The sequence below is a fragment of the Macaca fascicularis genome, chromosome 3, assembly GCF_037993035.2.
Source record: "Macaca fascicularis isolate 582-1 chromosome 3, T2T-MFA8v1.1".
NCBI lineage: Eukaryota > Metazoa > Chordata > Mammalia > Primates > Cercopithecidae > Macaca > Macaca fascicularis.
Genome location: NC_088377.1, coordinates 52,424,797 through 52,449,462, shown reverse-complemented (window position 1 = coordinate 52,449,462; position 24,666 = coordinate 52,424,797). Strand labels below are relative to the sequence as shown.

At 51.0% G+C, this 24,666-nt stretch overlaps 1 protein-coding gene and 2 long non-coding RNA genes across 6 annotated transcripts; 1 reads left to right on the top strand and 2 right to left on the bottom strand.

The window, feature by feature from the left end:
• Positions 1-2,092: 2,092 nt before the first annotated feature.
• LOC135970107 (uncharacterized) lies at positions 2,093-2,560 on the bottom strand. Its single transcript, XR_010585553.2, has 2 exons — positions 2,407-2,560; positions 2,093-2,284 (listed from the first exon to the last, which is right to left on the bottom strand). It is a non-coding gene; the product is annotated as an uncharacterized lncRNA (long non-coding RNA).
• A 799-nt stretch (positions 2,561-3,359) lies between these two features.
• On the top strand, positions 3,360-12,102 carry TBL2 (transducin beta like 2). 4 transcript variants are annotated; one of them, XM_045389677.3, is made up of 7 exons: positions 3,360-3,516; positions 6,956-7,086; positions 7,347-7,508; positions 7,998-8,149; positions 8,498-8,624; positions 10,442-10,594; positions 10,815-12,102. In XM_045389677.3, the coding sequence occupies exons 4-7, from the start codon at positions 8,047-8,049 to the stop codon at positions 11,278-11,280; spliced, it is 849 nt and encodes a 282-aa protein (XP_045245612.1). In that variant the 5' UTR covers positions 3,360-3,516; positions 6,956-7,086; positions 7,347-7,508; positions 7,998-8,046; the 3' UTR covers positions 11,281-12,102. The 4 variants fall into 4 exon arrangements, with proteins under 4 accessions (XP_045245612.1, XP_005549426.1, XP_073890828.1 ...); XM_005549369.5 differs by having other exon boundaries at positions 7,347-7,531; XM_074034727.1 differs by having other exon boundaries at positions 3,360-3,935; positions 6,646-7,086.
• Positions 10,933-15,783, bottom strand: LOC141409837 (uncharacterized). The gene is made up of 2 exons (XR_012432314.1): positions 14,099-15,783; positions 10,933-13,798 (listed from the first exon to the last, which is right to left on the bottom strand). It is a non-coding gene; the product is annotated as an uncharacterized lncRNA (long non-coding RNA).
• Positions 15,784-24,666: the final 8,883 nt, after the last annotated feature.

The window sequence follows — 24,666 nt, the reverse complement described above, 5'->3', positions numbered from 1 at the left end:
CTCTGTCTCAAAATAAATATATAGATAAAATTTTTTTAAAGTGTAACTTTCTCTCGAGATGGTGGAGAAAGTGGTTTATGGCTGGGCCCACAGTCCTAAGTAGCAAGATAGGGAGGGCAAGCCTCAGGATGCTCTAGACACCCCCTCACACCCCTCCCTACCCCACTGCTCACAGCTGAGTCAATGTCAGTTTCCCGCAAAGGACAAAAGGGAAGGAAATGAGGCCGCTCCATTTGCTCTCTGACTGGATCCATTTCCTCCCCCAAGATTGTGGGTGTGTCTGTCTGTCATCCAGCCTCTGCAGCGACCGCTCTTCTCAGAGGGTCCTTCTTACTGCTGAAGGGCCTGGACTGTCAGGAAGGCAGGCTCCCAGGTGGGGATGGAAATGTTTGCAGCAGGAATCTCCAACTCCGGTACTTTTGACTCACTCTGGGCTTCAGGACTAGGACACCTACGGAGCACATCTGTTCAACCCAAATTCTACCAATAAGTCTTTCAGATTGTCTCCTTGCTGGTGGAATTTGAATAAGTTCTGTAGATAGCATCAATGTCAAGTTCCTGGTTTTGATATTGCACTGCAGTTATGCAAGATGTTTCTATTGGAGGAAACAGAGAGGAAGAGTCCATGAGACCTCCCTGTTCACTTTTTCAAACCCTGTGAATCTTCATTTTTTTTTTTTTTTTTTTTTTTTTTTTTTTTTTTTAGACAGAGTCTCGCTCTGTCGCCCAGGCTGGAGTGCAGTGGCCGGATCTCAGCTCACTGCAAGCTCCGCCTCACGGCTTTACGCCATTCTCCTGCCTCAGCCTCCCGAGTAGCTGGGACTACAGGCGCCCGCCACCTCGCCCGGCTAGTTTTTTGTATTTTTTAGTAGAGACGGGGTTTCACCGTGTTAGCCAGGATGGTCTCGATCTCCTGACCTCGTGATCCACCCGTCTCGGCCTCCCAAAGTGCTGGGATTACAGGCTTGAGCCACCGCACCCGGCCTTCATTTTTTTTTGGGGGGGGGGACAGGGTCTCACTCTGTTGCTCAGGCTGCAGTGCAGTGGCACAATCACAGCCCACTATAGCCTCGACCTCCCAGACTCAGGTGATTCTGCCACCTCAGCCTGCCAGTTAGCTGGGACTATGGGCACGTGTCACCATGTCTGGCTAATTTTTTTTTTTTTTTTTTTTAGACGGAATCTCACTCTGTCACCCCAGCTGGAGTGCAGTGGAGCAATCTTGGCTCACTGCAACCTCCGCCTCCCAGGTTCAAGTGATTCTCCTGCCTCAGCCTCCCAAGTAGCTAGGATTACAGGTGCGCACCACTATGCCTGGCTAATTTTTGTATTTTTAGTAGAGACGGGGTTTCACCATGTTAGCCAGGCTGGTCTCGAACTCCTGACCTCAGGTGATCTGCCCGCCTCGGCCTCCCAAAGTGCTGGGATTACAGGTGTGAGCCACCGCGCCCGGCCTTAAAAGAAGTTTCTATGAAAAAAATCTCCTGGTCTGGGCCAAGCGCGGTGGCTCACATCTGTAATCCCAACACTTTTGAGAGGCCAAGGCGGGCGGATCACAAGGTCAGGAGTTGGAGACCAGCCTGGCCAACATAGTGAAACCCCGTCTCTACTAAAAAATACAAAAAATTAGCCAGGCATGGTGGCGGGCGCCCATAATCCCAGCTACTCAGGAGGCTGAGGCAAGAGAATCGCTTGAACCCGGGAGGCAGAGGTTGCAGTGAGCAGAGATCGCGCCACTGCACCCAGCCTGGGCGGCAGTGCGACAAGATGTCTCAAAAAAATAAGAAATAACAATAATCTCCGGGCTCGGCATGGTGGCTCATGCCTGTAATCGCAGCACTTTGGGAGGCCAAAGCAGGTGGATCACCTGAGGTCAGGAGTTCGAGATCAGCCTGGCCAACATGGCAAAACCCCCGTCTCTATAAAAAACACAAAAATTAGCAGGGCGTGGTGGCGCACTCTTGTAGTCCCAGTTACTCTGGAGGCTGAGGCAGAAGAATCTCTTGCACTCGGGAGGCGGAGGTTGCAGTGAGCCGAGACGCGTCACTGCACTCCAGCCTGAGCAACAGAATGAGACTCCGTCTCAAAAGTAAATAAATAAATAAAATGTTTTCTATTTAAAATTCTCCCTTTTAACTTTCCACTTGCCAGGCCATCTCCAAATCCAGGTCCCCGTCACCTCCCTCTCGGATCCTTGAAGTCACTGCCGGTTTTCTGTATTTGGTCTTTTCACACAAAGGTCCATCCAGGGAATCATCAGACACAGCTTTTGCCCCACCTCTCCCTGTAATGAGCAGCTTGTTGGGTGGAGTCAGCGCTCAACGTCCCCCAGACCTTTCCACCCCTCTCGCATTTCCCACATCCCAGCTTCTCAGGTCTTTGCAGAGGCTGTTCCACACCACACACCTGGCCTACTCTTCCCCCTTCTCCACCAGCAGTAAAAGTAAAAGCCGGTCTCATCTTTCGCTGATGCTGAGTTTCCTGTTCGTTAAATGGTAATAATAATCCCCGCCCGCTTCCTTGAGAGGATCCAGTGTGGTGATGGCTGGAATAACGCCTTTAATAAACAATTATCAGTGAGTTCCTCAGGAGGAGGCGTGAACAGGGGTTGCAAATCCCGCCTTCCTCCGCCCTCCGCGGTTCTGCAACCTCAACCGCCAGGCGACCCGCCCCTCGAAACGTACCAAGTAATCGGGCCTCGCCCCTCGAGATGTTCTACCGCCAGGCCCCGCCCCTCGAGACGCTCTACCTCCGGGTTCTGCCCCTTAAGATGCGCTAACAACCCAGCCCCGCCCCTCGAGACGCTCTAACTCCAGGCTCCGCCTCTCGAGGCGCTCTAATAACTAGGATCCGCGCTTGGAGATACTCTAACTCCAGGCCCCGCCCCTGGAGACGTTCTCTAACTCCAGGCCCCGCCCCTCGAGACGCTCTAACCCAGGCTCTGTCCCTCCAGGCGCTTTAACAACCAGGTCCCGCCCCTCGAGACGCTCTACCTCTGGGTTCGGCCCCTCGAGACGCTCTAACCCAGGCTCCGCCCCTCGAGGCGCTTTAATAACCAGGTTCCTCTCCTCGAGACGCTCTAACGGCCAGGCTCCGCCTTCAAGGAGCTCTAACAATCAGGCCCCGCCCCTCGAGACGCTCTAACAGTCAGGCCCCGCCCCTCTAGCGCCCCAACAGCTGGGCCCCACCCGTTGAGACGCTCTAACGGCCAGGCCCCGCCCTGAAGGTATTATAACAACCAGGCTCCGCCCCCAGGCGCTCTAACGGCCAGGCCCCGCCGCTCGAGGCGCCCCAACGGCCAGGCCCCGCCCCCGCGTGCGTGCGCGACTCCGCAGAGCCGTGCGGGCGCCCGCGTACTCACTGGCTGAGGTGGCAGTGGCCCCGCCAACATGGAGCTCTCGCAGATGCCGGAGTTCATGGGGCTGTCGGTGTTGCTTGGGCTGCTGGCCCTGATGGCGACCGCGGCGGTAGCGCGGGGGTGGCTGCGCGCGGAGGAGAGGAGCGGCAGGCCCGCCTGTAAGTGGGGCCGGGTCGGGTGGGGGCGACCCGCGTGACCTCCTCGTGGTCCGAGCTGTGGTTTGGGCCCGCGGCTGTTGGGGCTCGGCGACTCCATGGGCCTCAGTTTCTCCTCTGGTGACGTGAGCTTCGCTTCCAGAGACGAGGGCCCGCCTCGCCGGGCTAGGCGCACCCCCTGGGGCAGGACTGGCTCCAACCTGGGCCCCGCGCTGCGACTTTCACCGTCGCCCAGGCTAGGCCGTCCCCGGGGTGGCCAGGAGAGCACCGTAAACTCTTCAGCGATCTCAGAAAAAGCACCAATTCTGTGATGTGTGGCAGCATTTGCTGGGCATCTATGACCCTGTGATAGGCTTTGGGGTCTTTTTCTGTAAGGAGTCCAGTAAAGGAGAAGTACATCTGCGTGATGAACACCTAAACATGTAAGTGAAAAACAGTGAAATAAGTTTCATTGAGGCCAGGCGCGGTGGCTCACGCCTGTATTCCCAGGACTTTGGGAGGCCGAGGCAGGGAGATCGCTTGAGCCCAGGAATTTGAGACCAGCCTGAGCAACATAGCAAGACTCCATCTCTACGAAAAATTAGCTGGGTGTGGTTGTGCACGCCCCTGTAGTCCCAGCTCCATGGGAGGCCGAGGCAGGAGGGTGGCGTGAGTCCAGGAGTTCAAGGCTGCAGTGAGCTGTGATCAATCGCGCCACTGCACTCCAGCCCAGGTGACAGCAAGAGCCTGTCTCTGAAAAGTTTCATAGAAGAGGTTAGTACTGGAAACGGGAAACACCAGAGAGGGAATGGGCAGCCCTGCTCTTTTTATGTTTGAGACAGAGTTTCGCTCTTCTTGCCCAGGCTGGAGTACAGTGGCAGGATCTTGGCTCACTGCAACCTCCGCCTCCCGGGTTCCAGCAATTCTTCTGCCTCTGCCTCCCGAGTAGCTGGGACTACAGGCACACACACCACCAGGCCTGAGGAATTTTTGTATATTTAGTAGACACGGGATTTTGCCACGTTGGTCAGACTGGTCTCGAACTCCTGACCTCAGGTGATCCACTCGTCCTGGCCTCCAAAAGTGCTGGGATTACAGGTGTGAACCACTGTGCCCAGCCAGCCCTGCTCCTTTTTTTTTTTTTTTTTTTTTTGGTGACGGAGTCTTGCTCTGCCTCCCAGGCTGGAGTGCAGTGGCGCGATCTTGGCTCACTGCGAGTTCCGCCTCCCAGGCTCATGCCATTCTCCTGCCTCAGCCTCCTGAGTAGCTGGGACTACAAGCGTCCACCACCACCACGCCCGGCTAATTTTTTGTATTTTTTAGTAGAGACGGGGTTTCACCGTGTTAGCCAGAATGGTCTCGATCTCCTGACCTCATGATCTGCCTGCTTTGGCCTCCCAAAGTGCTGGGATTATAGGCATGAACCACTGTTCCCCGCCCAGCCCTGCTCTTTTACTGGGGAGGTGGTTGTTAGAGAAATCATTACTGAGAATAGGGGCACATGAGGTAGTGTGGGGTCTCAAAGGATGGTTCTAGAATAAGAGTTTGCCGCAAAGCCAAGGAAAAAAGACATTCCTGCCAATGGCAATACCCGAGCAGGCAAGGAGTCCCCAAACAGCATTTGGTATGACTTAAGTGTGAGGAGGGGGGCTTGTTAGACAAGCCTGGAGAGAAGGAAGCAGAGGACAGATTGTGGCTCTGTTTGTATGCAGGGCTCAGGAGCTTTTTTCCTGTTGGAATTGGGGAGCATCTGCAGTCATTTAACACATGCTAGCTTTGTGACTCAAGTATCTTATGCAAAAGTGATTGGCTCCACTCTCCAGCACAGGGCTCAACAGATGTTGACTTCTCCACCCCGAGTTCTTTTGGGTGCTGGAGTGCAGTGACGCAATCTGGGCTCACTGCAACCTCCACCTCCTGGGTTCAAGCAATTCTCCTGACTCAGCCTCCTAAGTAGCTGAGATTGCAGGCGCCTGCCACTGTGCCCGGCTAATTTTTGTATGTTTAGTAGAGACGGGGTTTCACCATGTTGGCCAGGCTGGTCTGGAACTCCTGGGCATCAAGATGATCCAGCTGCCTCAGCCTCCCAAAGTGCTGGGATTACAGGCGTGAGCCACCACGCCCAGCCTCCATAAAGCCTTTAATGCTTGTGTTTGGTACTTTTGCTTGTCATTTTGTAGATATCTCATCCAATTCAATCTCCCTTATTTTTGTTTATTTATATCTTTTTTGAGACAGAATCTCATTCCGTTCCCCAGGCCGGAATACAGTGGCGTGATCACTGCATTCGAACTCCTGGGCTCAAGCAATTTTCCCTCCTCAGCCTCCGAATAGCTGGGACCACAGGCGCATGCCACCATTCCCAGCTAATTAAAGTTTTCTGTAGAGACGGGGTGTCACTCTGTTAACCAGGCTGGTCTCCAACTCCTGAGCTCAAGCAATCCTCCTACCTCAGCCTCCCAAAGTGCTGGGGTCACAGGCATGAGCCACTGTGCCCAGCTCTCAACCTCTCTTTAAGAAAACCAAGGTTGGGCGAGACGCAGTGGCTCACACCTATAATCCCAGCACCTTGGGAGGCCAAGGCAGGCAGATCACTTGAGGTGAGGAGTTGGAGACCAGCCTTGCCATCATGGTGAAACACCATCTCTACTAAAAAAAAACAAAAAATTAGATGGGTATGGTGGTGCACGCCCATAATTCCAGCTACTTGGGAGGCTGAGGCAGGAGAATTGCTTGAACCCGGGAGGCAGAGGCTACAGTGAGCAGAGATCATGCCACTGCACTCCAGCCTGGGTGACAGAGCAAGACTCTGTCTCCAAAAAAAAGAAAGAAAGAAAAGAAGAAAAAAAAAAACAAAAAACCAAGGTCCAGAGCAATTCACTAACTTGCCCAAAGCAGGGCCACTAGAGACAGTTGTGCACATTACTCCCTACGTAGGGATGTCTGGCCAAGGATCCACGCTCCACTGGCCGTGCTGTGTACCCACCCAGCAGCATTACCCTACCCAAAGAGTATGCCTTTTCCACTTTACATGAAGGTGCTCTATGGACTTACTGTAAACAGTCTCCTCAAAGTCAGTCAGTATTAGAGACGGAATCCAAACCCAGGTCTGATTGCAAAGCATCTGTTTTGCTTTTGTTTTCTGTTTGACAGGGTCTCACTCTGTCACTCAGGATGGAGTGCAGTAGTAGTGTTGTGATCATAGCTCACTGCAGCCTCGAACTCCTGGGCTCAAGTGATCCTCCTGCCTCAGCCTCCCAAAGCGTTGGGATTACAGGCATGAGCCACCATACCCAGCCAGCCAAGCCTCTATTTTTGCCCATATCACACTCACTCTCCTCCTGAAGACAAGGGCCATGTCCGGTTAATCTCCTGCTGTTCCACTCAGTGCCTGGCTAATCATAGATGGGCAGCGAATGCTTATCAGTGAGTAACTGGAGAACAACATGGCCCTTCCTTATAGGCCGAAAAGCAAATGGATTTCCACCTGACAAATCCTCAGGATCCAAGAAGCAGAAACAGTATCAGCGGATTCGGAAGGAGAAGCCTCAACAACACAACTTCACCCACCGCCTCCTGGCTGCAGCTCTGAAGGTACGCGGGGTACCCAGCGCAGTGCTCACTCTGAGACTCAGACCCACAGGCTTTTCCTCTGTAGTATTCCGTGCATGTTATAGACCCTCCTGCCTCTGATCAGAATCAGCGGGGATGCTTAATTCTGTCCCCTCTCATCGCAGCCCAACCTCAGCTTGCTGTTAATCCAGGCAACGGGGCCCCATCTCCCTGGTTCCAGGTTTGGCTTCCCCATCTCCCCAAGGAGCTCCTATTCACACTTCCTGCCACCCTTTCCCTAGAGCCACAGCGGGAACATATCTTGCATGGACTTTAGCAGCAATGGCAAATACCTGGCCACCTGTGCAGATGATCGCACCATCCGCATCTGGAGCACCAAGGACTTTCTGCAGCGAGAGCACCGCAGCATGAGAGCCAACGTGGAGCTGGACCATGCCACCCTGGTGCGCTTCAGCCCTGACTGCAGGTGGGACAGGATGGAGCCTCAGGTTTGCCTGAAGAGGCCCAGTCCCAGGCATTGGCCTTCCCATATCTGCTTTGAGGTGGCGAGGAGGGACCCGGACCCAGGGCCTCCCTTGGGGTGCCAGAAAGAGCATCCACGTAGTTTGCACGCTGCCTGGGGCTCCCTGGAGGTCTGTGCTGCTATACAGCAAGGAAACGGGGGGAGGTCTTTTCCTACCTGGAAATAACTTGGCCTGGCTTCCAGATGAGCCTTGGTTTCTAAACCCTAGAGAGAAACTAAAGAAGTCAAAGCAATGGGAATCTTACCTTTTGAGGAGTTTTATAAGATTTGGAACCAGGGGCTTATGTTGTAAGGCTAGACTGTGGGGCATGAGGGGAGATCTTGACTTCCCCCAGAATCCAGCACAGGACCAGGAACACAGAGCCTCTTTGTCTAGTGAGAGAGTGACTTGTCTGCTACCTGTCTCTAGAGCCTTCATCGTCTGGCTGGCCAACGGGGACACCCTCCGTGTCTTCAAGATGACCAAGCGGGAGGATGGGGGCTATACCTTCACAGCCACCCCAGAGGACTTCCCTAAAAAGCACAAGGCGCCTGTCATCGACGTTGGCATTGCTAACACAGGTAAGATGCATTCAGAGGGTGGCGCCTGCCCAAAGCGTGAAGGAAAGATCCAGCTCTGTTTCCTCAATGAGTTAATGCTGCCTGAAAGTTCTGCTCAACCTGAGAGGGACAGGGGGCCCTGGCTCTAAACAGCCTGGCTGTGTGCTCCCCTGGAGTCCCTGGGCCACACCAGGTCCCTAGGGAAGGTGGGGAAGGGCCACAGTCTTTAGCAGAGTCCTTGTCTGTAGTGACCCTTGGCCTGGGAGGAGACATGTATACTTCGGGCAGCAGAGGCCTTGTAAGTGTCTTTGGAGAATGACAGTTGGTCAGGTCACTGCCCGTGGCCCACATCACTCCCTTCCCGCTCAGGGAAGTTTATCATGACTGCCTCCAGTGACACCACTGTCCTCATCTGGAGCCTGAAGGGTCAAGTGCTGTCTACCATCAACACCAACCAGATGAACAACACACATGCTGCTGTATCTCCCTGTGGCAGGTGGGCAAGGAGGGGCATTGGCATCTGGGACCACAAGAGGCTGGGGCTGGGGAGCAGGCCCAGAACAGAGAGCCAGCTTCATCGCTTGGGAAGAGCATACGGGGTGGGGTCAGGAGCCCGAGCTTCAAGTCTCAGTTCTCCCCGCTTGGGGTAGCGGGATTTCATGCAGGTCACCCCATGTCCTTAGTCACTATTTCTTCATCTTTAGTGTTTTTGTTTTTGAGAAAATTAGTCTCACTCTGTCAGCCAGGCTGGAGCACAGTGGTGCGATCATAGCTCACTGCAGCCTCAAACTCCTGGATTGTAGTGATCCTCCCACTTCAGCCTCTTGAGTAGCTGGAACTTTAGGTACATGCCACTGTACTCAGCTAATTTTTGGTTTTTGTTTGTTTGTTTGTTTGTTGAGACAGGGTTTCACCCTTGCCCAGGCAGGAGTGCAGTGATGCGATCACAGCTCACTGTAGGCTTGACCTCCCAGACTCAGGCCATCCTTCCACCTTATCCTCCCGACTAGCTGGGACTACAGGCGCATACTACCACACCTGGCTAATTTTTGTATTTTTTGTTGAGGTGGGGTCTCACTATGTTGCCCAGGCTGGTCCTGAACTCCTGGCCTCAAGTGATCCTCTTGCCTCGACCTCCCAAAGTGCTAGAATTACAGGCATGAGCCACTGCACCAAGCCACTTTGTGGGGGATGTTACATGTCTTAAAACAAGGCTAGAGGATAAACCGAGGTCACATACATAAAAGAACCTTTTTTTTTTTTTTTTTTTTTGAGACGGAGTCTCACTCTGTCGCCCAGGCTGGAGTGCAGTGGCCGGATCTCAGCTCACTGCAAGGTCCGCCTTCCAGGTTCACGCCATTCTCCTGCCTCAGCCTCCCGAGTAGCTGGGATTACAGGCGCCCGCCACCTCGCCCAGCTAGTTTTTTGTATTTTTTAGTAGAGACGGGGTTTCACCGTGATAGCCAGGATGGTCTCGATCTCCTGACCTTGTGATCCGCCCGTCTCGGCCTCCCAAAGTGCTGGGATTACAGGCTTGAGCCACCGCGCCAGGCCAAAAGAACTTTTTTGTTGTTGTTGTTCGTTTGTTTTTTGAGATGGAGTTTCGCTCATGTTGCTTAGGCTGGAGTGCAATGGCACGATCTTGGCTCACCGCAACCTCCGCCTCCCAGGTTCAAGCGATTCTCCTGCCTCAGCCTGCCCCAAGTAGCTGGGATAACAGGCATGCACCACTACACCCAGCTAATTTTTTATTTTTAGTAGAGGCGAGGTTTCTCCATGTTGGTCAGGCTGGTCTCAAACTCCCGACATCAAGCGATCTGCCTGCCTGGGCCTCCCAAAGTGCTGGGATTACAGGTGTGAGCCACCGCACATGGCCTTTTTTGTTTTTTGTTTTTTTCTGAGATGGAGTCTTGCTCTGTTGCCCAGGCTGGAGTGCAGTGGTACAATCTCAGCTCACTGCAACCTCCACCTGCCAGGTTCAAGTGATTCTACCACCTCAGCCTTCCCAGTAGGTGGAACTATAGGCACGTGCCACCACGCCTGGCTAATTTTGTATTTTTAGTAGAGATGAGGTTTCGCCATGTTGGCCAGGCTGGTCTCCGAACTCCTGACCTCAGGTGATCCACCCACCTCGGCCTCCCAAAATGCTGGGATTACAGGCATGAGCCACCATGCCCAGCCAAAATAACTCTTTAAAGGTTTGTATTATCCAGATATGAGGTTATCAACTTTCTCAGGAAAGAGATTGAGGGGGTTTACAGGAACAACATGCTCCCAAAATGAAGTTTTAAAGGCTCCTGGATTGTATGGCAGATTTGTAGCTTCGTGTGGCTTCACCCCGGATGTGAAGGTTTGGGAAGTCTGCTTTGGAAAGAAGGGGGAGTTCCAGGAGGTGGTGCGAGCCTTCGAACTCAAGGGCCACTCCGCGGCTGTGCGCTCATTTGCTTTCTCCAACGACTCGCGGAGGTGAGTGAGTCTGCTCACATGTCTGTCTGACCAGTGGCTCTTGGCCCCTCTCGACAACCAGGGTCCTTCTGCCTGTTTGTGCCATGGCTCTGAAGCGGGTGGGGTGCCTGGCCCTCAGCAGGAAGCTGACTTAGCTTCCTAGCTGGAGCTGCTCAAGTTGGGCCAGTACTTACCCTGCCAGGGTGTGTTGGGGCATGAGCTGTGATTTTCTGTGCTGCAGGATGGCTTCTGTCTCCAAGGATGGTACATGGAAACTGTGGGACACAGATGTGGAATACAAGAAGCAGCAGGACCCCTACTTGCTGAGGACAGGCCGCTTTGAAGAGGCAGCGGGCGCTGCACCGTGCCGCCTGGCCCTCTCCCCCGATGCCCAGGTCTTGGCCTTGGCCAGTGGCAGCAGTATTCATCTCTACAATACCCGGCGGGGCGAGAAAGAGGAGTGCTTTGAGCGGGTCCATGGTGAGTGTATCACCGACTTGTCCTTTGACATCACTGGCCGCTTTCTGGCATCCTGTGGGGACCGGGCTGTGCGGCTCTTTCACAACACTCCTGGCCACCGGGCCATTGTGGAGGAGATGCAGGGCCACCTGAAGCGGGCCTCCACCGACAGTACCCGCCAGAGGCTGCAGCAGAAGCTGACCCAGGCCCAAGAGACCCTGAAGAGCCTGGGTGCCCTGAAGAAGTGACTCTGGGAGGGTCCAGCGCAGAGGATTGAGGAGGAGGGATCTGGCCTCCTCCCAGCGCTGCTGCCACCTTTCCTCCCAGGTGGAAGCCTTTCAGAAGCGGTCTCCTGGTTTTCTTACTGGTGGCCTCGCTTCTTCCCATTGAAACTACTCTTGTCTACTTAGATCTCTTCTTGCTGGCTGTGACTCCTCCCCGACTAGTGACCAAGGTGCTTTTCTTCCTCCCAGGCCCAGTGGGTAGAATCTATTCCCACCCAGCGCTGAGGAGAGTGGTAGAGAGAGGAGACAGAGAGAGAACATGATTTTTGGCCTTGTGGCAGCACATCCTCACACCCAAAGAAGTATGTAAATGTTCCAGAACAACCTAGAGAACACTTGAGTACTAAGCAGCAATTTTGCAAGGATGGGAGACTGGGATAGCTTCCTATCACAGAATTGTGCTCCATCAAAAAGATACTAAGGGATTTCCTTCTGGGCCTCAGTTCTGTTTGTAAGATGGAGAATAATCCTCTCTGTGACCTCCTTGCAAAGATGATGTGAGGCTAAGAGAGTATCAAGTCCCTAGGTGTAGAGGAAAAGTGGAAAAGAGTAGTACTATTGTCCAGTGCCATTAAAGTGGTAAAAGTGGGAGCCAGTGTGCTTCGAAACCAAATTAGAAACACATTCCTTGGGAAGGCAAAGTTTTTTGGGACTTGATCATACATTTTGTATGGTTGGGAGTCCTCTCTTCGGGAGATTATATCCTGTTTAAGGAGACCTCTTTTCAGTTCATCAGATATTTGAGTGCCTACTCTGTGCCCGAATAAATACGTGCTGGAGATTAAATATGAATAAGACATGGTTTCTGCCATCAAAGATGGCTGGTGGGAGAGAGAGATACGCCCTTATTAAGTGCTTTGTGTAGTTTATTCATAGCTACTGTTGTATACGTCAAGGAAAGAGAGGACCAGAGCAGGACAGAGGCAATGGGTATTGAAGTTGAAGGGGTACATTCGATAAGAGATTCAGTATTGAGAAGTTTAAATTTGTGAATTTGAAGGCTGGATGTGGCAGATAAGGGAAATGAGGTATCTGGGAAGACTTGAGTGTAGGCAAAATTTATTCATCCCAAGTCAAACTCTTGGTCTCTCTCATGAAAACTACGACCTCCCCTGGTCGCCCCTGACCTCTCACCTCTCAATGTTGGAATAAGCCATAGTCTTGGAGTTATCCTTGATGACTCGCCACTCATTATCCCCTCTGTCCCACCACCACTGCCGTCGTCCGTCCACCAGAACATCCTTTTGGTTACACTCCAGGTGACATCCTGAGGCTGTTGCTTCTCTCCATCTTTTCTGTTACCATCCTGGTTCTGGCCACTGTCACCTAGTGGGCCACTATAATATGGCTTCCTAATGGATCTTCCTGCTTCTTCTGTTACCTCATTACTTTTCTATATAGCAGAGTGATCTTTTGAAAATGTGAACCAGATCACATTATTCCCTAGTTAAAACCCCCCAAGGCTTCCCATCACACTTGGGATAAAATCCAAAAGAATTTTTTTTCTAAACCAAAAATAGTAAAAACAATTTTTTTTTTTTTTTGAGAGTCTCACTGTGTTGCCCACGCTGGAGTACAGTGGCACAGTCTTGGCTCACTACAACTGCTGCCTCCCAGGTTCAAGTGATTCTCCTGCCTCAGCCTCCAGAGTAGCTGGGATTACAGGCATGTGCCACCACACCTGACTAATTTTTGTGCTTTTAGTAGAGACAGGGTTTCATGATGTTGGCCAGGCTGGTCTCGAACTCCTGACTTCAAGTAATCCATCCTCCTTGGCCTCCTCAAGTGCTGGGATTACAGGCGTGAGCCATCGTGCCCAGTCAAAAACACTTTTTTAATCCAAAACTCTTACCATGGCCTGCAAGGTCCTATGTAACCTGGCTTCGTCCCCCATCTAAATGCCATGGACGTCAGATGGGTACCGTAACTCTGTGAATGGGGTCAGTTACCTGGGTGTAGGGCAGTAGAAAGTGGGGACAGAAGTGAGCTGGAGGGCTTGTGTCCTGCCTGCGGGGTGGGGGGTGGCTGCTACTTATCCAGCAGAAATTGTCTGCTTTACAGAAGCTAGAAGTGAGCAATTTAAATAAATAAATGAATAAACAAACACTATCTGGACCAAACAAAACACCAAGGTAGGCCTGATGCAGTCCAGCACTCTTCTTATTGGCAGCTTCTGGCTCACTGTTGAACCCACCGGAATGAGAGCACCACCGGGCAGACTCCTGTAATGTCTCACTGTCAGCTCTGTGGTCCAGGCACAGTACCTGGGACAGTGTAAGCACTCAATCAATGTGAAACTCAAGCCGGGGGCAAGCCACAGACCTCCCAGTATCTTCTCTGTGCATCTTCCCACTCGCAGTCTCCATTGTGGTTTTGTATGTTCCTAACCACAGACTGCTGGCAATGCTGTGCACATAAGGCCTGAGGAGTATTTCCTCGGCAATTGTCGGAAGAATGAGACTAAAATACTTCCTTTGCACACCTGTTCTTTTTTTTTTTTTTTTTTTGAGACGGAGTCTCGCTCTGTCGCCCAGGCTGGAGTGCAGTGGCGCGATCTCGGCTCACTGCAAGCTCCGCCTCCCGGGTTCACGCCATTCTCCTGCCTCAGCCTCCCGAGTAGCTGGGACTACAGGCGCCCACAACCGCGCCCGGCTAATTTTTTGTATTTTTAGTAGAGACGGGGTTTCACCGTGGTCTCGATCTCCTGACCTTGTGATCCGCCCGCCTCGGCCTCCCAAAGTGCTGGGATTACAGGCGTGAGCCACCGCGCCCGGCCACACACCTGTTCTTGGAAGCAGCTCTGGCATTACTCCCCTTGTGTATGCAGGACAGGAAGTGGCGGTAGAATGTTGTTACTGAAGTCAGATGTCTTAAGTTCCAGTTCCAGCTGGGTCACCTGTTGACTTGAGAGCAGGTAGATCTGTTGAACTCTCTGAGCTTGTTTCCTCATCTGTAAAATGAGAATGAATCCTATGCTGCCCACCTTGCCATGTTGAGTTTCAGTGAGACAAGAGAAAACACTACCAAAAAATCATTCCACAGACTTCTGAGAACAGAAAGTACCCTCACTCAAGCTTCTCTTGTAAACACAGAGAAGGTGTCTGGATATTAACATAGAGCAGAGGCTACCAATTTTTGTTTGTTTGTTTTAAATCAAAAATCCTGCATGTGAAGGCAGTATTCATGTCATAATTACAATTTCAACATCTGTGGGTGTGAAATTTTTCAAAATAAAGAGTTGAGGAAATATTTTAAATGGTGGTGTATAGCCTGTTTTGGTGTTCTGTTTGTTTTAGAGATGGAGTCTCACTCCGTCGTCTAGACTGGAGTGCAGTGGTGCCATCATGGCTCACTGCAGCCTCGACCTCCTGGGCTCAAGTGATCCTCTCACCTTAGCCTCCCAAGTAGCTAGGATCACAGGCGTATGCCATCACACCTGTCTGTTTTGTGTAGAGATGGGGGTCTCACTATGTTGCCCAGGCTGGGGCTTGCAGTCATTTAAACCATGCAATACACAGATTAAGATGGTGGTGCCATCTCAACAGTGGCCTGCCGCTTCCCAGGGAGTCTTCCTTCCTCAGTGCAGTCCACCTTCCTTCTGGCTACTTTTCTGGGAGTTGGATGCAAGTGGGTCTTCCACCACCTGCATCCAACACTCGGGTGCATCAGGGAAATCAACTCTAATTTGCTTAGCTGTGATAACTTGAAGCCCTGGATAGTGTCTTGCATACAGACATGTTTTCACAATTATTGCTACTCCAGTAAAGTCACATTTCAGAGACTGACATCTTGGGAAAGGCACAAAAAGTTTTGTTTCTGTGTTATCTGTGTTTTCTACAATTAATGTGCAATTCCTATGTAATGTTCATTGCCGCACTATTCAGAATAGCAAAGACATGGAATCAACCCAAGTGACCATCAATGATAGACTGGATAAAGAAAATGTGGTACATATATACCACGGAATACTGTGCAGCCAGAAAAAGGAACAAGATCATGTCCTTTGCAGGGACATGGAAAGAGCTGGAGGTCATTAGCCTTAGCAAACCCAAGAACAGAAAACCAAACACCGCATGTTCTCACTTATAAGTGGGAGCTGAACAATGAGAACACATGGACACAGAGAGGGGGCAACACACACTGAGGCCTGTTGGGGGTGCAGGGGGAGGGAGAACATCGGGAATAATAGCTAATGCATGCTGGGCTTAATACTTAAGTGATGGGTTGATAGGTGCAGCAAGCCACCATGGCACACATTTACCTATGTAACAAACCTGCACATCCTGCAGATGTACCCTGGAACTTAAAATTCATTCGTTAAATAACAAGTACTGGGAGTGGTAGCTCACACCAGTAATCCTGACACCTTGGGATGCCGAGGCAGGGGAATTACTTGAGGCCAGGAGTTCAAGACCAGCCTGAGCAACATACTCAGACTCGCTGTCTACAAAAAAAAAAAAAAAAAAAGTTGGGCATGGTGATGGACACTTGTAGTCCCAGCCTCTCCGGAGGTTGCAGTGGGAGGATTGCTTGAGCCCAGGAGTTCAAAGCTGCAGTGAGCTATGATCGCAGCCTGGACAACACAGCGAGACCCTGTCTCTTAGAAAAGATCAGTAACATGATACATTGAAAGCATTAACGATAGCCTCCCGTGACACATACTCTTTCACTTTCACTTCATAGCAGCTCTTGTGAAATAGCAATTATTATCCCCATTGGAAAAACTGAGGTTTGTGGAGGTTAAGTGTCAAGCAGGAATTCAACTCTGGGTCTGAGTACAGAGCTCAAACTGGTTCCTAGTGTGACCCCACAGAGCCTCTGACCTTGCCATCCAGAAAATAAGCTCCTTGAGGGCAGGGAGTTTATAGTGTTAGGAATCTGCCTTGTCCCGGCCGGGCGCGGTGGCTCACGCCTGTAATCCCAGCACTTTGGGAGGCCGAGGCGGGTGGATCACAAGGTCAGGAGATCGAGACCATCCTGGCTAACACTGTGAAACCCCGTCTCTACTAAAAATGCAAAAAATTAGCCGGGCGAGGCGGCGGGCGCCTGTAGTCCCAGCTACTCGGGAGGCTGAGGCAGGAGAATGGCGTGAACCCGGGAGGCGGAGCTTGCAGTGAGCCGAGATCGCGCCACTGCACTCCAGCCTGGGTGACTAAGCGAGACTCTGTCTCAAAAAAAAAAAGGAATCTGCCTTGTCCCTCTTTCTGTTGCACCCATGCAAGTGAGCACACAGTAGCCACTACAATTTTTTGACTAATAAGATGAACCTGTACAGTGATTGCCCAACAGAGAATGCGCTCACTTTGACCACCATTTATGCATCCACCACGCAGTTGCATTGGCAGCAGAAATCATTCTATTACTTTCCAAGGCCACTGCATCTTGTGAGTTTATACACTTCAGTGTGACTCTCCCAGGGACTAATGGTTCCGGAGTGAGGAGATGATCGAAGTTCCAAAACTGGGCTAGGCGGGGTGGCTCATGTTTATAATCCCAGGGCTTTGGGAAGCCAAGGTGAGAGGATCACTTGAGACTAGGAGTTTGAGACCAGCTCGAGTAACTCGGTGAGACCCCATCTCTACAAAAAAAATTTAAAATTAGCTGGGCATGGTATCACACACCTGTAGTCCCAGCTGTTGGGCTACTGGAGAGACTGAGGCAGGAGGATCACTTGAGTCCAGGAGCTGGAGGCTGCAGTGAGCCACAATCATGCCGCTGCACTCCAGCCTGAGCAACAGAGTGAGACTCTACCTCTTGAAAAAATACAAATAAAAGAGCGCCAGATGGGCGTGGTGGCTCACAGCTGTAATCCTAGCACTTTTGGGAGGCTGAGGCAGGAGGGTCACTTGGGTCCAGGAGTTCAAGACCAGCTTGGGAAACACAGGGAGACCCCATCTCTACATAAATACAAAAAAGTCGGGCATATGATGGCACAGCTACTCAGGAGGCTGAGATGGGAGGATTGCTTGAGACTGGGAGGTTGAGGCTGCAGTCATTGGCCCAACTTGGCCTCCCAAAGTGCTGGGATTATAGGCATGAGCCACTGTGCCTAGCCAGCTAGTAGGTTTGACAGCCCAGGTATGTTTCAGTTGCTTTGGCAGCCCAGAGGCAGGAAAAATACCAACCAAACAACAACCCCCAAAATGATAAAGTTGATGATGATGTGGAAGGTGATGATTATGATGGTAATAACTGTGTTGGTCTCTGGCCCTTGAGTCCTTATTTCACCCTAATAATGGCCTCTGCCCTGCATACTTTTAGGCTTTTGTAATCTATAACCTAGTGCATCTCTAGAATAAGAAGCAAAACAAAAAGCAAACAAAAGAACCCCGGGCAAAAGTGAATTTCTTGATGTGCTGCACCCCAAATTTCCTCAACCCCACGTTTCTTCACTGAGCGTGCCAGGACTGTGAGGGACTTGCCCACAGTGGCAAAGAGTGCTGTGTTCCCCAACTCCACTTCTTGGTTTCCTAGGTACAAAGCTGGACTACATGTCCCAGGATTCCCTGCAGTTAGGTGCGACCCTTTGATGACTTCAGGCCAATGGAATGTGTGCAGAAGTGATCCACTGAGTCTCCAGCTGCCTCTAAAAACCCTCCTGAGGGCTGCCTCTAAAAACCTCGGTGGCTCATGCCTGTAATCCCAACACTTTGGGAGGTTGAGGCGGGCAGATCACGTGAGGTCAGGAGTTTGAGACTAGCCTGGCCAACATGGCAAAACCCCATCTCTATAAAAATACAAAAATTAGCTGGGGCTGGGCGTGGTGGCTCAAGCCTGTAATCCTAGCACTTTGGGAGGCCGAGACGGACCGATCACGAGGTCAGGAGATCGAGACCATCCTGGTTAACACAGTGAAACCCCGTCTCTACTAAAAAAATACCAAAAAAACTAGCTGGGCGTGGTGGTGGGTGCCTGTAGTCCCAGCTACTCGGGAGGCTGAGGCAGGAGAATGGCGTAAACCCGGGAGGTGGAGCTTGCAGTGAGCTAGGATCCGGCCACTGCATTCCAGCCTGGGTGACAGAGTGAGACTCCGTCTCAAAAAAAAAAAAAAAAGAAAAAAGAAAATTAGCTGGGCATGGAGGCATGTGCCTGTAATCCCAGCTACTTGGGAGGCTGAGGCAAAGTAATCCCTTCAACCCAGAACCTGGGAGGCAGAGATTGCGGTGAGCCAAGATCGTGCCACTGGACTCCAGCCTGGGTGGCAGAGCGAGACTCCATCTCAAAAAGTATATATAATAATAAAACAAACAAACAGACAAACAAACAAAAACCCTCCTGAGGCTCTCCATACTCTCTTTTCTGCCAGCTGGAAACAGGATTCTGTGCAGTTTCTGAGTAATCAAAAGCACTAGATGGCTGGCCTGGAATCCCATTTATGGCTGATTCCTACAATCTCAGCACTTTGTGAGGCTAAGGCAAGAGGATTGCTTGAGGCCAAGAATTCAAGACTAGACTGGGTAACATAGTGAGACCCCCCCCCCATCGTTACAAAAAAGTTAGCCAGGCATGTTAGCGCACACCTATAATTCCAGCTACTCCGGAGGCTGAGGCAGGAGGCTCACTTGAGCCCAGGAGTTCAAGGCTGCAGTGACCTATGATTCTGCTACTGCACTCCAGCCTGGGCAAGAGAGCAAGACCCCATCTCTTAAACATATATATTTGTATATATGTATATATGTGTATATATATGTTTGTATATATGTGTATATATATTTACATATGTATACATATACCATATGCTTTGTTTTTCCACTGTTGTGGACAGATTTCTATGATGTGGTAACAGAATAATGATTCCCCAAAGATATCCACATCCTAATCCTTGGAACCCAGGAATTTGTTGGGTGATACCCCAACAGGGAATTACAGTAGCAGATGGAATTAAGGTTGCTAATCAACTGACTTTTTTTTTTTTTTTTTTTTTGAGACAGAGTCACTCTGTCTCCCAGGCTGGAGTGCAGTGGTGCAATCTCTGCTCACTGCAGCCTCCACCTCCCAGGTTCAAGTGATTATCCTGCCTCAGTCTCCCTAGTAGCTGGAATTACAGGCACATGCCACCACATCCAACTAATTTTTGAATTTTTTAGTAGAGATGGGGTTTCATCATGTTGGCCAGGCTGGTATCGAACTCCTGACCTCAAATGATCCACCCCCGCCTCAGCCTCCCAAAGTGCTGGGATTACAGGTATGGGTCACCACGCCTGGCCAGAAAAATAAAAGAGGATATTTAGTGGTTTTGTTAGGATTCTCTAGAGGGACACAACTAACAGGAGATATATATATGTGTGTGTGTGTGTGTGTGTGTGTGTGTGTGTGTGTGTGTGTGTATGTATATGTATATATGTATATGTATATATGTATATGTATGTATGTAAAGGGGATTATATATATATATGTATGTAAAGGGGAGTTTATTATTAATCCACACAATCACAAGGTCCCAAAATAAGCCATCTGCAAACTGAGAAGCAAGGAGAGCCAGTCCAAGTCCCCAAACCGAAGAACTTGGAGTCCAACGTTCAAGGGCAGGAAGCATCCGGCACGGGAGTAAGAAGTAGGCTGGGAGGCCAGGCCAGTCTATTCACGTTTTTTCTGTCTGCTTTATATTCTAGCTGCACTGGCAGCTGATTAGATGGTACCCACCCAGATTGAGGGTGGGTCTACCTTTCCCAGCCCACTAACTCAAACGTTAATCTCCTTTGGCAATACCCTCACAGACACACCCAGGATCAATACTTTTGCATCCTTCAACCCAATCAAGTTGACACTCAGTATTAACTATCACAGTGGTGATGACTGCTCTGGAGAGAAATAAATTGGGGAAGGGGGATATAGCTTGTGTATGGCGATGGATACTGCAGTTTTACAGTGGCCAGAGAGGGCTGCATTGAGAAGGTAACATTTGTTATTTTGTTTTTTGAGACGCGGTCTCACTGTGTTGCCAAACCAGGCTGGAGTGCAGTGGTGCAAACTCGGCTCACTGCAACCTCCACCTCCCGGATTCGAGCAATTCTCCTGCCTCAGCCTCCCTAGTAGCTGGGATTACAGGCACGCACCACCACACCCAGCTAATTTTTTGTGTCTTTAGTAGAGACGGGGTTTCGCCATATTGCCAGGCAGGTCTCGAACTCCTGACCTCATGATCCGACAACCTCGGCCTCCCAAAGTACTGGGATTACAAGCAGTGTGAGCCACCACGCCAGGCCTGATTTTTTTTTTTTTTTTTTTTTGATTGGGTTGAAAGATGCAAAAGTATTTTTTTTTTTTTTTAAGAAAATGGTCTCAGGCCAGGTATGGTGGCTCACGCCTGTAATCCCAGCACTTTGGGAGGCCAAGGTGGGTAGATCACCTGAGGTCGGGAGTTTGAGGCCAGCCTGACCAACATGGTGAAACTCCATCTCTACTAAAGACACAAAAAACTAGCCAGGCGTGGTGGCCGGCACCTGCAGTCCCAGCTACTCAGGAGGCCCAAGCAGGAGAATCACTGGAACCAGGAGGCAGAGGTTGCAGTGAGCCGAGATTGCACCACTGCACTCCAGCCTGGGCAACAAGAGCAAAACTCCATCTTAATTAAAAAAAAAAAAAAAAAAAAAAAAAAAGAAGCCAGGCGCAGTGGCTCATGCCTATAATCCCAGCACTTTGGGAGGTCGAGGCAGGTGGATCACCTGAGGTCGGGAGTTCAAGACCAGCCTGACCAACATGGAGAAACCCCGTCTCTATTAAAACTACAAAATTAGCCGGGCGTGGTGGCACATGCCTGTAATCCTAGCTACTCAGGAGGCTTAGGTAGGAGAATGGCTTGAACCCGGGAGACAGAGGTTGCAGTGAGCCGAGATTATGCTAATGCGCAAATCTCGCCAATGCGCAAAAAACTATCTAAAAAAGAAAGCAAAAGAAAAGGATGTCGACCGGGTGCAGTGGCTCACGCCTATAATCCCAGCACTTTCGGAGGCCGAGGCAGGTGGATCACAAGGTCAGGAGATCAAGACCATCGTGGCTAACACGGTGAAACCCCATCTCTACTAAAACTACAAAAAATTAGCCGGGCGTGGTGGCAGGCACCTGTAGTCCCAGCTACTCTGGAGGCTGAGGCAGGAGAATGGCGTGGACCCGGGAGGTGGAGCTTGTAGTGAGCCGAGATGGCGCCATTGCACTCCAGCCTGGGCGACAGAGCGAGACTCTGTCTCGGGGAAAAAAAAAAAAGGTGTCAACAGAGAGCATTTGGGTAGCCTATGAGGAATAGCTGGGAGGTGCCCACTTTGATCACTCTCTTACACAGACTGAGCCTCAGTGGAAGATGAGCTGGGGAATGTAGGACCACGTGGACAAATGTAGGGAGGAAACAAGGTTGGCAAGGTCCCTGGAACTTCGCCCCAGGAAGGCGACTGGCTGGGTGAGCTGGGGGAAGACGTGTGCAGGGGACCTGTGCAGCTGGGAGGAGTGCTGGGCTGTGGAGGAGAAGGAAGCTACGGACAAGAAACCTCAGGTGGGAGGATTTGGACAAGGGTGAGAAAGACACAGGGGCTGTGTGCCTCAACCAGCGGGACCTACGGGCAGAACTGGAGAAGTCTCAAGGGCTGGCCTCTCTCTTGGCACGTGCATTCTGCCTTTCTACTGCTTTCCTCATCTTCACTTCAAGGGCAAGGGTGTGTCTTACTCAACTTCTGTCACCCGGAGTGTCCACTGTGCTAAGGCATACAGCAGGTGCTCAGACCATCTTCGGTTATTTTGGATCGACTGGGTCTGAACAACAGATGTGCCACCTTTGATCCCGTTATTTCTAGAATCATCTTTTCACTCCACATGCTGGTTTAGCTTTTGCACTCCTCAGTCAGGCAGAAGCTATTTCTGGCCCCCTCGCCAGTAAGATGACATATGCTTGCCCTACGTTGGTTGATCATGAAAGGCTGACTCATAATCAGAGGCGGTCTCAAGTTCAGGGTTAGCTAGGCATTTCTCTGGGGCACATGGAAATTAGTTTCTCTACAGGTGAGAGCAGCCACTACCAATCTGCTTTGTGTCCCAAGCTGTGTCCTGAAACAGCTGCTACCGGACCTTCTCTGCATACTGTAAGCATGGGTGACACCTGCCTGCAATTGGGTGGGGGCAAAGAGAACGGGAGCTTGCACTGGGTTCAACATTCATGCAAACATTTAGTTAGCATCTGTAGCGTCTGTGAACACTGCCCTGGGAGTAACAGCACCTACCCTATTTTTAGAGGTCAGCTTCAAGATTAGGGTTGTCATAGCACCTCTTTTTTCTTTGCTGCAGACTAGGAATAAAAGCCATAGCACCTTACACCTCCCTTCCCCTACTTAAGTTGGCATTTATCAAACAGCATTTTATTTATTTATTTATTTATTTTTTCCGAGATGGAGTTTTGTTCTTGTTGCCTGGGCTGGAGTGCAGTGATGCCATCTTGACTCATGCAACCTCCACCTCCGGGATTCAAGCGATTCTCCTGACTCAGCTTTCCAAGTAGCTAATTCTGTATTTTTAGTAGAGATGGGGTTTCGCCATGTTGGACAGGCTGGTCTCAAACTCCTGACCTCAAATGATCCACCCACCATGGCCTCCCAAAGTGCTGGGATTACAGGTGTGAGCCACCGTGCCCAGCCTAGGCTAGCATTTATCAAATAGCATTTTAAATATGATTTGGGAAGCTGGACCCAGTGACTCATGTCTGCAATCCCAGCACTGTGGGAGGCCGAGAAAGGAGGATCAATTGAGTCCAGGAGTTCAAGACCACCAACCTGGGCAACAAAGGGAGACCCTGTCTCTACAAAAAAAAAAAAAAAAAAAGGGCAGCCAGGCATGGTGGCCCTCACCTGTGGTCTTAGCTACACAGGAGGCTGAGGCAGAAGGATCACTTAAGCAAGGCCCTGTACCAAAAAATAAGTAAAAGTAAAAAATAAATGGTTATTTTTGTTGTTGTTTGGTCTGAATGTTCTACTAAACTGGAAGCTCAGCTAGTCATGGTGGCTCATGCGTGTAATCCCAACACTTCGGGAGGATCCCTTGAGACCAGGAGTTTGAGACCAGCCTGGACAACATAGTGAGATCCCATCTCCACATGAATAAATAAACTGGGCCGGGTGCGGTGGCTCACGCCTGTAATCCCAGCACTTTGGGAGGCCGAGGCAGGTGGATCACGAGGTCAGGAGTTCAAGATCAGCCTAACCAACATGGTGAAACCCCATCTCTAGTAAAAATACAAAAAAATTAGCCGGGTGTGATGGCGGGCGACTATAGTCTCAGCTACTCGGGAGGCTGAGACGCAGAATTGCTTGAACCCGGGAGGTAGAGGTTGTAGTGAGTCGAGATCACACCACTACACTCCAGCCTGGGCAACAGAGTGAGACTCCATCTCAGAAAAAAAAAAAAAAGACAGGCGCGGTGGCTCACGCCTGTAATCTCAGCACTTTGGGAGGCCAAGGCGGGCAGATCACGAGGTCAGGAGTTCGAGACCAGCCTGACCAACATGGTAAAACCCCGTCTCTACTAAAAATACAAAAATTAGCTGGGCGTGGTGGTGCGTGCCTGTAATCCCAGCTACTCTGGAGGCTGAGGCAGGAGAATCACTTGAACCCAGGAGGCGGAGGTTGCAGTGAGCTGAGATCATGCCACTGCACTCCAGCCTGAGCCACAGAGCGAGACTCCGTCTCAATAAATAAACTGGAAGTTGTTTGAAACCAAAACCACGTATGTCTTCAGTTTTTGGTACAGAGTCCTGCACAAAATAGGCATCTTTTATTTATTTTAGAGATGGGGTCTCCATATGTTGCCCAGGCTGGAGTGCAGTGGCTATTCACAGGTGCGATCATATCACAGCTGACTGCAGCCTCAAATTCCTGGGCTCAAGTGATCCTCCTGCTTCAGCCTCCCGAATACTTGAGACTACTAGATACTCGAGAAAAGGCAAGAATGTGGTCTGAATGTTGGGAAAGCAGTTCATCTGGTGAAGAGAGGAGAGGATTCCAGGTGAGGAACAGGTATGTGCAAAGGCCAGAAGGCATCCTGAAGAAACGCGAAGAAAGGCGTGGTTGGAGCACAGCGGCAGAGCCAGAGGGCAAAGGTGCTGGACAGGAGAGGCGGGAGGACAGAGACAGCGCAGGAGCGCGGTTCCACAGGGTCAGGTCCCTAACACGCTGGCCAGAGCAGGGAGCCGACCTCCAAACTCCCAGGGAAAAGAATCAGTTGCCCACCGGCAGCACCTCACACCTCGCCCTGACTACAGCACGTGCGCCCGGCCCGCCTCGCACCCCGGCCCGGGTGGGGGCTCAGGGGACTCCCGGGGCGCTCAGGAGGGACGCCCCGGGCGGGGCGCGCAGGCGCGCTGAGGCCGCGAGC